This window comes from Lutjanus erythropterus, chromosome 21 (genome assembly GCF_056507025.1).
Source record: "Lutjanus erythropterus isolate fLutEry1 chromosome 21, fLutEry1.hap2, whole genome shotgun sequence".
Taxonomy (NCBI): domain Eukaryota; kingdom Metazoa; phylum Chordata; class Actinopteri; order Lutjaniformes; family Lutjanidae; genus Lutjanus; species Lutjanus erythropterus.
Window position 1 is genome coordinate 26,704,037 of NC_139337.1, and position 13,075 is coordinate 26,717,111.

General features: G+C 39.5%; 1 protein-coding gene across 1 annotated transcript in view; it reads left to right on the forward strand.

Moving 5' to 3' along the window:
* cnksr2a (connector enhancer of kinase suppressor of Ras 2a) overlaps positions 1–13,075 on the forward strand; it is a 60,437-nt gene that overhangs the window by 16,692 nt on the left and 30,670 nt on the right. Inside the window, exons 6-11 of the mRNA XM_084710403.1 lie at positions 378–497; positions 4,409–4,468; positions 4,780–4,848; positions 6,709–6,855; positions 10,290–10,402; positions 10,530–10,684. Coding sequence (XP_084566529.1) covers positions 378–497; positions 4,409–4,468; positions 4,780–4,848; positions 6,709–6,855; positions 10,290–10,402; positions 10,530–10,684 — 664 coding nt within the window. The remainder of the gene's footprint in view (positions 1–377; positions 498–4,408; positions 4,469–4,779; positions 4,849–6,708; positions 6,856–10,289; positions 10,403–10,529; positions 10,685–13,075) is intronic.

Genomic DNA, 13,075 nt, shown 5'->3' on the forward strand with positions numbered 1-13,075 from the left:
TCAGGATTTATCTTATAGCTTTTATTTATTTATTTATTTATTTTTTTTTTTATCTATCTATCTGTCTTTTTATTTATTTAATTAATGGGATTCCATACTTCCTGAGGTGAGAGAAAAAAAAAACGGAGCGGCAGCCTCTAACAAAGTCACTTCAGAGCGGTTAAGATTAAGATTTGGAGGGGAAATATGTTTGTTTTCTCAGTAAAGCCGAAGTGAAAACATCTAATAAAGACACACAAAGGCAGCAACATGAAGAAAACGAAAAAACAAGTTGTGTGTGTTTTTCTTTTGTTTTCATCTCACTGGTGAACCTGTTTTCTAAAAAGCTTTGTTGTCCTCTCTCTCCTGTTGTTTTTTTTTCTTCTTCTCCTCTGTAGTGTAAAACTCTGTCGGAGGTGTGTGAGCACATTGTGTGTGTGTCATCGGACCCGCTGGTGTCTCAGTCGGCCCACCTTGAGCTGGTTCACCTCACCAACATCAAACCCTCTGAAGGCCTGGTAATCACTGTGTGTGCGTGTGTGTGTGTGTGTGTGTGTGTGTGTGTGTGTGTGTGTGTGTGTGTGTGTGTGTGTGTGTGTGTGTGTGTGTGTGTGTGTGTGTGTGCTGAGCTTTAATATATTATTAAGTGGTATCAAACCTCTTTGTTTGTGTGAATGTGGATATTTCAGATTTTATTTGTGCATATGTGTATAATTGCATGTTACTTTATTCTCTATGCTACATTTCAGAGGGAAGTATTGTACTTTTTACTCCTTTTTACTATATTTGATAACTTAAAGGGTAAGTCTAGTATTTTTTGGAGGCCTTTTTTCCTTTTAAGCCTTTAATGAGAGGACAGCTGATGTGTGGACACACGTTCTATACTGAAGTAGAAGTACAAATACTTGAGGTGAAAAAACACTCTGTTTTAGAAGTATTTGTGCTTAGTTACTTTCCATCACTGGGACAAGAAAGGGGAAGAGAGAACAGGGGTTTGTCCTCAGTCACTGCAGAGGACTCACAGCCATGGGACATAGCATGGGACTCATGCACTACTGTCCAAGTTACCAGGACACACAGGCGACAGAAGAAATAGATGCAATAATACAAAATTAGCAATAATACAAAGAAGGCGAGAAATACCATAATGTAATAGTGCAGAACTTAAGACAATCCTGTGATAAAACCAAGATCAAAATAAGATAAAAGCAACAACAAAATTAAAACAGACGCGCAGGAGAATTTCAAAATAAAAACATATCTAAATGATGATGATATGAATACATTTTTTCATGTTGCATCGATGATATTGGATTGCTGATCTTTGCATTAATATATTGATCCAGATCAATGGACTGTTTCAGCCCTAATAGGATCCACAGGTTTCTGCTGTGTACAATTAAACTCTCAGATGCCCAAAACAGTTAATTTTCAGGAAAAACCCTGTGTTTAGAGTAATTGTTCTGATTTTTATACACACGCAGACCCAATAGACACACAGAGATGTCAGAGCGAGGCGGCTGCACACACACATACTGTGTACATAAAGTCAGGCAATCAGAGCATTTAGCGGTTTGGTGACCAAAAGCAATGATTTATGGAAAAAAAAAAATAAATTCAATGACAAAATATGGAGAGCCTGACAGCTATAATATACAGTATATAAAAAATGTATCACCACATATAGTGTAGACCATAAATAAATGATGCATACAATACATATTTATATGAAATATGTCAGTGGCATGTTGGTGTGGGCTCACATAGTAGTGGCACCTTCCGTGTGATAGATGATGAAAAATAAAAATTCATTCATCATGTGTGCGAGTGAGGGAGGTCAAATATAAAGCAGGCAAAATCTCCACCGGTGGTAAAATACTGTAATAAGGGTAGAAAACAACTTTATTGATCACCAGGAGGAAACACAGAAAAGAACATATAGAAGCACAATAATAACATAGTAATGTTTCCAGCCAATATAATGTTGTTAAAGTAAAGTGTAACTTCTTAACTTTCTAGCAGTATGACCTATTGACAATTTACTTCAGTCTTGTTTTTACCAGAGTTGGTAAAAGGGTGCTATCGCAGGTGTTTTAGCTGTGTGTCCCCATTCAGACACCTGTGTTTCCTCACCATATAAACGTGCAACAACGTTTTGAGGCGGAGGTGTCCGACCGTGGGCGATAGCAGCAAACGGCGTCCGGATGAGGAAACGGTTCCATTTAATATCTTGGAGAAATACACAACATAACAAATGTCAAGAATTATTTACATTAGACTCAAACAGTGCAAATAAATGATGCTGTTCAAAGTATTGTACAGTTGAATTACTGAATTATTGCACAGCATTGCAGTTGAGTTATTGCACATTATTGTCGTGTCAAATTAGTTGTGCGCAGTTAGATTATTGCACAGAATGAGTGTTGCACCTTTGAGTAATTGCGGAGGAGTTTTTAGTTATTGGTAATAACTGCTGAGAGGTGACATAAAGTAAGTCGAGGAGTCAGTCTGTTGACTCAGAGTGGCTGACACTCTGAATATAGACGCCGAACTACTTTAGAATTATTCTGAAGTTTATAAATGACACCCACAGCGCCATATAATGGTGTTATTGCACAATGTTATTGCATAAACTACTTTTTGCATGAGAGGCAAAAGTTATATTTTCCAACACACTGAGAGATTTATAACAGTGTCAGACAGAGATGACAGCCGCTTCCAATTTGGATCCAGTTCCTGGCTGGAAAAAACATCCAGATTGGCGAGGATCTGCCGCTAACGACTCTCTTATCAAACCTTTTACCTTAACCTCGCTATTTTTATCAGCAAAGAGCGTCAGAAAACATACAGAGGTAGCAGCTTCTCAGTTTTAGCCGACCGTGGCTGTCGTGTCAGACATCAGCTGCAGCTAATTAACTTAAATCCAGTCACAACTAACGAGACAAACCCGGTGCCTCGTGTGCTCAAGTCGTTTCAGGAACCTCCCAGGTACATTTTGACTCATATCAACATTTTATTCATCGCTCTGAATTCGTAAGTAAGTCGTACAGAAGCCCACAGCTGTTAGATTAATGTGTCAGATTTTATTTAATTAACATTTCATATATTCTGCTGCTCATCTCATTTTCAGGTTGTAGGTACAGGTTGTGAACATTAATTAGACTGCCACTAAAACCTGTGGTGTTTCTGGCTTCTCAGCCAACAGCAGCTGATTAGACACATGCGAGTTGTAGCTTTTTAAAGGGACAGTTTGGTTTTTTGAAGTGGGGTGGTATTGTGTATTGCCTATAGTAGATGGTGGTCAAAACGCCCCCAGTTTGGAGAAACAGCAGGAGTACTGGAGAAGGAGGCGAAGACGTGTCCTGCTGTGGACAGGGTCAGCAACAAAATATATTTTAGCCAACTAAAAAAATCAATATCAGTAATGTTTTACACTTTACTTTGCTGTCATCCAGCCTTTTCCATCTGGAAACGGTGTAATATAAGCTGTTTTATAGCTCTCTCCAAACCAACCAAACTCCATGGGCAAAAACAGTAATTTTATCCCACATTTTTTTTCTTAGTTTCTTTGTGTTATTGTGTGACTTCAGTGAATCCAAACTAACCCTTTAAAACACAGAAGTCACACAATAACACAAACAAACTAATCAGTTGAGGCAGCAGTAGACCAGCAACTCCCATTTTCTGTGAGGTAAAATGACCGTTTTTGCAAATGGAGTTTGGTTGGTTCGGAGAAAGCAATATTTGGCTCATATAACGTCAGTTTCTCATCAGAAAAGGCTGTCTGATAGCAAGAAAAAATATTAAAAATATTGGTGTACTTAAACTGATGTAATTTTTTTCCCCATGTTTTTTCCAGTGTCAAATTCAAGCATTTTCAAGGTTCATTTTCAAGTTTTTTAAACACCTTACAGCTGTGGTAACCTATTTTGATAATTGATTAATTGGTTTGAGTAATTTTCAGCTTCTTAAATGTAAATATTTTCTGGCTTCTTTGCTCCTCTTTGTCAGTAAACTGAGTATCTTTGAGTTGTAGACAAAACAAGACATTTGAGGACCTCAACTTGAGTTTTGGGAAGCACTGATCAACATTTTTAACCATTTTCTGATATTTTATAGACCAAAAAACTAAATGATTAATCTAGGAAATAATCAACAGATTAATCAACTGTGAAAATAATCGTTAGTTGCAACCCTGTCAAAAGTGTCAGCACACGTAGCTTCCTCCACCATTACTCCTACTGCTTCTCCAGATTGGGGGCGTATTGAGCGCCATCTACTGTACTAGCCTCACTTCAGAAAATCCAGACTATCCCTTTAAGCTTTTAGTTACTTGTAATTGTTGAAAGGTCAACCTGATCAGATGCGATGAGGGATTCGGTAAAACAGCAGCCTCTTTCTGACCTTTTCCTTCGTCTCTGTCCATCAGGGGATGTACATCAAGTCGACCTACGACGGCCTCCACGTGATCACAGGAACCACCGAGGGGGTAAGAGGCTTACAATCCCATTTCCACACATTCACGCTCCAAACTTCAGCCCAGCAGTCAGATTTATCTGTGACACACAAACACCAATGAAGTGGATTCCCCACTGCGCTCGGCCGTTGAACTGTACAGAAAACCTTTCCTCAGAACATAACAGATCCATAACGGCGTGTCAGATCCCAAAGGGACGACTCTGCCCGGCCTCCCCTCCCAGCGTTTTGGAGTACAGTTTGTTGGACAACTTGCCCACACTTGTACGCAGGGATCAATACGCTTGGATCAATTCATAGTCTCTGTCTCCTGTGTCTCTGTAGTCTCCAGCTGACCGCTGTAAGAAGATCCATGCAGGAGATGAAGTCATTCAAGTCAATCATCAGACTGTGGTGGGTTTCTTATTCCGTCTCTGTGTTTGTGTTCTCCTGCATGTGCTAAATATATCTTTAGGTTTATTCAGGTGTTCATTTATAGATTCTGTGTGTGAAAGCAGAAAAATGCACTTAAATATTCTTGAAATTAACATAAAGGGTGAATTTAAAGAGGACTGCACAACAACTATTTCATAGTCAATTAATTGGCCAATTATTTTAGCAATTAATCAATAAATATTTGACAGAACATAGCAAAAAATGTTGATCGGTGTTTCCCAGAGCCCAGGATGACGTCCTCAAATGTCTTATTTTGTCAACAACCCAAAATTATTCAGTTTACTTTCCTCAAAGGAGTAAAGAAAATCATCAAATCATCAAAATAGTTGGTGATTGATTTAATATTCGATTAATGCATCAAGTTTTTTTGTTTTTTTTTGGCCCACAGCCTCTTTTTTTTTCTCTCTTACTGTTCTCATACTGTTTTGACATTTTCAACTGTTTTAACAAAAAAAAGGTCTTACTTGTTTAGCACCAAATGGCAGATTGACACAGCCGTAGTAGAGCATTTAGCAACTTAACAGGAGATATTTTTGTGTTTTTTTTAAATAGATGACACAATTTCAGTACTTTTAACAATTATTATGTTTGTTGGTTGTATTATGAGATGTTTCATCTTGGGGTTATACAGTTTTGACAGTGACGGACCATTTTTATTGCAGATTTCAAAGGCTTAAAAAGTGACAATATGACCATGTTGTATTCCAGCTTGTTTGCACTGATCAAAAGTGACCAAAATCAGTTGCTGCAGGTTTAAAAGAATCAGAAATAATCTGTTACTTTGCATTAAGATTTTAACAGAAAGATTTTGTTGTTTATCTGGTGTTGTTCCAATTTATTATATATTAGGATGAACCCTGTGAGATGGACCATCTTGTTTTCTCCGAGTGTTATCTTGTATCATGAAACCTGTCAACTGAATTAGGAATTAAAGTCAGTTGCAGTTATGTGTCTTGGATTTTTGTGGCAGGCCGACTCGTCTGTTTACATCTGTACTGCAGATTGTGCTCTCACTTTTACAAGGTGCAAACGCACGCGGCGTGCATCGCAATTAGTGTAATCAGATCCTCCAACCCTCTCTGCACCTCCTCTTGCATTACGATCAGATCTCGGGTCAATCCAGTAAATGCAATTAAGATAGTGTGTTTGCCTTAATTAGAAAATAACTCCTCACAAAACTCAGATTAAAGAGCCCTGAACAGCAAGAAGAAACAAAGTTCTGATGAACTTACAGTAGCTGTTTTTACATTTGTAGAGTTTGCAGTAGGTTTTTGTGCTCAGTAGTCATTACTACATTAGTATATGAGATTTCAGGTCATTCCAGTAAATGCAATTAAGATAGTGTTTTTGCCTTAATTTGAAAATAAATCCCTACAAAACCCAGATTTAAGAGCTTTGAACAACAAAGAGAGATAAAGTTCTGGTGAGCTTATTGTAGCTGTATTTATATTTGTGGAGTTTGCAGGAGGTTTTTGTTCACAGAAGTCCTACAAACATGGAGCGCTGGCATGGGTTTGTGAAAACAGTGGCTAAAAATGTCGAAAGATGTATGATAAGTTGCATTTGTTTTCAAATTGAGGGCAGGTTACATCACATGAAAGCTCTATAGATAGACTCACCACCTCCACACCCACTTGCCTTTGCACAGAAGGCTCAACAAGCGAGGTCCAATCACGACGTGGATCGAATTCAAACTACAGGCTGAATATAAATGCACTTCTGTGATTGTGTTGTTCATTAGATGCATTCATCCACAATGATGATAACTCGTCGGCAGGTCTGCGTCTGCTCTGACCCCCTGTCTTCTCTTGTCCACAGGTGGGCTGGCAGTTACGCAACCTGGTCGGCTCACTGAGGGCCGATAAAGGCGTCGTGTCCCTGACCCTGAAGAAGCGTCCGCAGAGCACGCTCAGCTCCGCCCCTGCTCTGCTGAAGAACATGCGCTGGAAACCCCTCGCTCTGCAGGTGGGACCGACTCTACCTTTTATAGACTTTATTAAAACACTGCATTGGCCCACATAATTCCCCACGGCATTCCCACTCTCCCTGTACGGCCGCAGCCAAAGCGTGTAATTAGGTCAGGGTACTGTGGCTCAGCAGGGTTTTGTTTGCCAGCTCAAACAAACCGGAGTGAATGGGAAGGGAAAATTGATGGCACCCATCCACCCACATTCCCACTGCTCTGGCAAATCATGAAATGTATCCCCCTAATTAACACTGATTATCTACACAATCAGGAGGAGACACAGAGGAAAACAGATTCCTCTGCCCTCTGTTACTGTTTGATTTTGCGTGGCCACTTTAGTCGTGACTCTTAAAGGAAAATATTTGCCCTATTACAACTTTCTGTCAGCGCTGTCTCCTAGAAATTATGTTTATCTGCTGCTAATTGGATTTTAATACGCTTTGAAGCAACTGTAGTTTCAGCTTGCAAACACATACACTGTCAACAGTTTTTCCAGTCATGCTGTCTGTTTTTTCTTTCACAATCTGTTTATTGATATTTTCCACATCGTGCAAATAAACAATATGATGACATTTGGTCAATGCAACAGTGATAAAGCAAAAGTGCCAGTAGAAAATACAAAATAAAAAAGGATAGGATAGTAAAACAAAAAAGCAATAGTTGGTCAGTCTGCTGCGTGTCATGTCACAATTTAATGTACGTAAAATACCTGATCGGGGTCTCTCACACATCCAAGTCTCGCACATCATTATGCACCTATTTCTTTCCAGTTGGACAAAATTAAGAACGTCTCTTATCCATAGCATGTGCGAGGAGAAGTTTCTAATTTAAGTGTCTGGATAGACAGGTGACAAAGTCAAATCAGAACATTAGTTTTCAGTCATGTTTTCTACTGTGAAGATTTCATGGGGAGGTGGTCGGAGTGGGTGGAGACCAAAATTGAGCTAAAAGAGTTGGACTAATATTTGTTAAGCCTTGGTCACACTACATGACTTTCATAGCCATCAGATGTCTGTACTGTTCACACTACACGGCTCTCTGGCTCGCCATCTGGAATCTTAAAGTTGCTGTGGTTTGTTCCACTACATGACTGATCAGTGACAGGAGGTCACACATCACCAGATCTCTCCCCAGGAGGAATCCCCGACGAGCCTGTCTGGTTTCCAAACTATGTTTTGTCCTGAAAACGCACGCTAGAAGTAACCACAAGAAACAAGTGGTCCGAAGTGCCGATTTGCAGTGAAAAAAACAAGAAGAAAATAATATGGGTGAGAGAAGCAAGCAAGCAAGGAGGTATTTCTGCTCTGCAGAGAAAGTTGGAGGTGAATAAATGTTTTTGCAGTGAAAACATCAAGCAGCTTGCTTGTATTGTGGTTCAGCAAGGATGACAAGGTTGCAGCTTGTGTTTATACCGATGTATTCTGATAGAAACTATATTATTGTGCCACCTCCATACAAATAGAAGATAAGACTGCATTCAAAGAGCGACGGTGGATGACAGAAAGCCTGTGTCTGCTCTCACTGGCTGTATCTTTTTGCATGACTCCCCTGCCCCAATATGTCTCTGATGTGGGGGCTCTGACTCTCCAAAAGCCGTTTGCAAAAATTGTGCAGAGTGAATTCTGCATGAGGTGGCTAACAAGTTCATCATATCAACTTAAAACTGTCTTTAATTTGGAGGTAAAACCAAATGTGAGCAATCCCTCATTACACAAAAAAACTGTGAGATGAAAAGACTGAAGCAGGAAGTTGGTCTATAAACTGTGATAGATGTTTATAAGGGAAAAGTTGGATAATTATTCTGCCACTCATGTTATTTTTCTCTGCCAAAAGTTTATCTAAGTGGTCCCGGTTCATCATATCCCTTCTCTCTACCCTGTCAAGTCTTCAGCTGTCCTTTCTAACAAAGGCAAAAATGCACAAAAAATAATAAATGCAAACCCGCTGTCTTTCCTTGCTTCACCAGACCTCTCTTAAGTGATGATTCATTTGGAGAGAGAATACAATTTTATTGTTGTACCTAATTGTCAGCTAATTCTCCAAAGGTTTGGTGACTAAAGTAGCCAACTGGCACTGTGGTAAATGAACGGCTTGAATTTTGTTATTTACACAACAGACACCAACCTTAAGAACATGACTGTTTGCGGCTGGTCGCAGTGGGTTTGAGGCTGCCTTCAAATTAGAGATGGGACTGATCTGAAACCACCATGTTCTAAAAAAATATTGGAAGCACTAACAAACAAAATATTTGTGTTTTGAAATATAAAAAATAAAAAATAGAAAGCTCTCAGCAGTGTATCATTGGGAATTATGCAAATGTGGACCATCTCTCAGCCTATAAGATGTACATGTGTCACAATTGCACAGCACCCCAGAATGAGTTACATTGTACAAACTACACAAGCTTTCCTGACTGAACCTACTTGTGATAATATTAAATAATCAAGAAACATCAAGAAAAAAGGGTTCTGGTATCGGTGTAGTATTGGTATCAGCAGATATCCAAAATCAAATATCAGAATCGGAATGGAACCTGAAAAAAATGGATCGGTACATCTCGACTTTAAATAGAACTTGAGTGGTTACATCCTGAAAACAATAGATGCCAAAACTGTCAGTGTCTAGAAGCCACCAAAGCTAACAATTTAGCAAGCCAGTTAGCCTTGAAGGAAATTCAGAATCATAATGAAACGATGAGGTATTTGGGAATATCAACGTTTTCCTCAGACAGAAAATTATGAGGAACTCTGCATGGCTAAAATTTAGGGCTGCACGCTAATAATGCACTAAGCTGTTCGTAGGTGATAAGAACCTAAGTCGAATACATTTATCAGTTAGTTGCAGAAAAAAAAAAAAAAACACACCACTGCGCTTCACCATTAAGCCTGAGGACACACAGACCTTTTCCCTTGTAACACTGAAGTCACCAGTGGACTGCTTCTAACTGTGTTGCAGCTGTAGTCAGTGGTCCAGCTGGACTGGGACACGATGGAGGCCAGTTTGATGACTGGGAATACAGTAAAGTTATTGAGGTGATGTATAGGACTCTGACTCCAGGGATGATGAAGACATGACGGGTTCAGGTGGAGACTGGAGGCTTGAAAACTCTGATATTGGCTGCAACAGGTATTAAAGTATTGCTATAAATAGCGATGATCGTCAGAAATACTGAATTGAATTAACTGATCCATTCAATTACAATTACAGCTGTCTATCTTGCTGGAGAAAGACAGCTGATTGATTCCTTCTGGTACTAACTGAGCGTTAGGAGGATTCAGAGGAACCTGATTTTTTCATGTTATCTGTATTACTGTCAGGATTTAGTCATAGTTTTAGCAAATATCACAAAAAGTCATTTATTTAAAAGTTAACAACTGTAGCTTTATAGATGTCAGAAAAAAGGTAAATGTCTTCACCATATCCACTTTTGCAGCCAACCAGAAGTCCCGGCAGCAGTTCGGCCACACCCTCAGGCACACCCACCAAGAACTCCGCCCTCCAGGACCTTCACATCCCCCCTCCACCTTCTGAGCCATACGCACCCAGGTACAGTCTCTCTGTTTTATGTGCTTTCAAAGAACAAAATTTCACCTGATAAGCAATTAAAACTGGTGACAGCAAAAGGGAGCTTTGACTTTGATTGCCGGTACATCTGCCTCTGCTGTTGCCATAGAGATGAGACAGGAGCCTTGTCTGGAGATGAGGCATCCCGTAACCATGGTGGCGTCAGCGCTGCTAAGCGCTCTGAGTCACCAAACTCCTTCCTGGATCAAGAGTCTCGCCGGCGAGAAGAGGAGGAGTCCGTGTACTGCACCACGCCTACATATGGTACGCTCTTATTGTGAAAGTGTGTGCGTGTGTGTGTGTGAGAGAGAAAGAGGGATTGAGTTCAATCTCATTCTGCTGTATTGAACCACTTCACCAAACAATCATGAGGCTGGAGTCCACCTCCCAGCCTGAGGCGACTAATAAAAAGTTTTAGAAAGTGCTGCAGCTCTATACATCAGGGATAAAATAAATAAAAACTTTGCAAGAATCTTAAATATCACATATCAGAGTGTAAAAATGGAGACTCTGAGCCAGAAACTTAAAGGGACAGTTCTGATTATTTAATGTGGGGGTGTATGAGGTGTCAGTTTAAGTGTATATGATCCTTTTCTGACTGGAAATTGCTGTTATATAAACCAAATATCGATCCTTCAAACCAACCAGACTCCAGGGGAAAAATCAATAATTTTACCTTCCAGATCAAGGGAATTGCTGGTCTACCTCTGCCTCGATCAATTAGTTTTTTTGTGTTATTGTTTGACTTTGGTGTTTTAAAAGGATAGTTTGGATTCACCAAAGTCACACAATAACACAAACAAACTAACAGATCGAAGCAGAGATAGACCAGCAACTCTTGTACACTGTGAGGTAAAATTTATTGATTTCACTCATGGAGTTTGGTTTGTTTGGAGAGAGCGATATTTGGCTTATATAACAGTGGTGTCCCATTAGAAAAGGCTGTCTGACAGCATATTCTTCTTTTAGTTGGGTCTTTTTTAAGTGTCTAAAATGTCCTTTTGCTGTTGACTAGTGAAATTTAGGTACTTTTTCTAGACTTTTTTGTTTAAGATGGTTTATTATAAGACTTTCGATACTTGCTGTGGGTCAATGTTGGTGTGTTTGCACAGCACCGAGGGGGTGTTTGTGTTCAGTTCATCCTCTGACTGCACTCCATGATGTGAAGTATGTCAGATCAGAGTAGAATCTGATGTGACTCGGGGTGTTTCTTTCTCCAGAAACTCCGGCCCTGCCCCCTCCTCTCTGCTCCAGAGCTCCCCGGAGTTCAGTAGCTCTCTGTCGGCGAGCGGCTGCTCTGTCCCTCCGCTCCGCCCGGTCGATCAAGTTGATTATTTTCAACTTGTGCTTTCAACTTGTGTTTAATACAGTGTTACTTGCAAGAATGCATTAAGCACAAGTTATTTTGGGGGTTGCAATTTGGTGCTTTTCAAAACATTTAATAACTAAAGAGCAAGAGCTACTTGCACTAACTGTGTGTCACTTCTAAACTGTAGGAAGAGACAGAACGACCAGTAAAAAAAAAGGCACACTGACTCCCACTGTAAATCTAGAGAACATAACAATGCCAGTAGTGAATGAATGAATCATTCGTACGATCTGATTTGGTCTTAAAATGTGCGTGCAAACAGTATAAGAACTTTTGTTGCATTCATGCTTTGTACTGCCTGTTTGCTCTTCGGTAAGAACAGACTGCTCCAGACCACTTGTAAGCCAGTACGCACAAAAGCCAACCCACGTTTTGTGCTCTGGAATATTAATATTTATGAAGAAAGTAATTTGCTTCATGAAAACACAGAAGAAAAATTGCTAAACAACTATTTATTCATATAATATTTTTTAAATTTTTAAACGTGATTATGTTACCGAGGCAGATTCTTCAAAACCTGCGTGCCGTTCTGGAGGATTTAGATCAGAGACAAAACGATCTAGTCCGCGTCATCTGCAAGTACTCACCGCTGTCAGTTTCCTGACCTTCCAAAGAGAGTTTGGTGAGCGGTCTGACATATCTTAGTCCACTGTTTAACCTGTATTAAAGCTGGATTGCTTCTCCAATTTCACTTCGCCAAGTAAGACCAAAGTACATTCAGCTTACATACCACTGTTCAGCAGACCAGAATTCTTTGTGTGCACATCTCCACATCTGTTTTGTGTCTGTTAAAAAAGGATCATTCGAGTGTCATTTTCCCACTATTTCTTTTATATTCTTATTTTTCTGATTTTTACCTTTTACCTTTTACGTTTGCATGCAGCATTTAACTCTGCAGCCTTTATATGACTTTATTGGGGTGTTTTTACATCCTAATTGCAAACTTCCTGGCACGCACATCCAATTTAAGATCAAACGCGATTCATCAACATACTCAAGTGGGTAAGAACAGATTTGGCTGTCAGCCCACGTTTCATGAATCCCATGTAGGAATTTTCTGATTCCCTCCTACTGCTTTGTTTAAGATCAAATTTAAGAGAAAAGTAAGAAAACATTCATGCATGAGGTGAATTAAAAAAGAGATTGGGTCTGATGGTAAAATCATGATTTGTAGTTTTGGAACTATTAATAGAATAATACACAGGCATTGATCTATAATACATAATATATTAACATTCGACCCAATAAACGTGACCATAGATTAGCAATTTGCAATTAAATTGAAA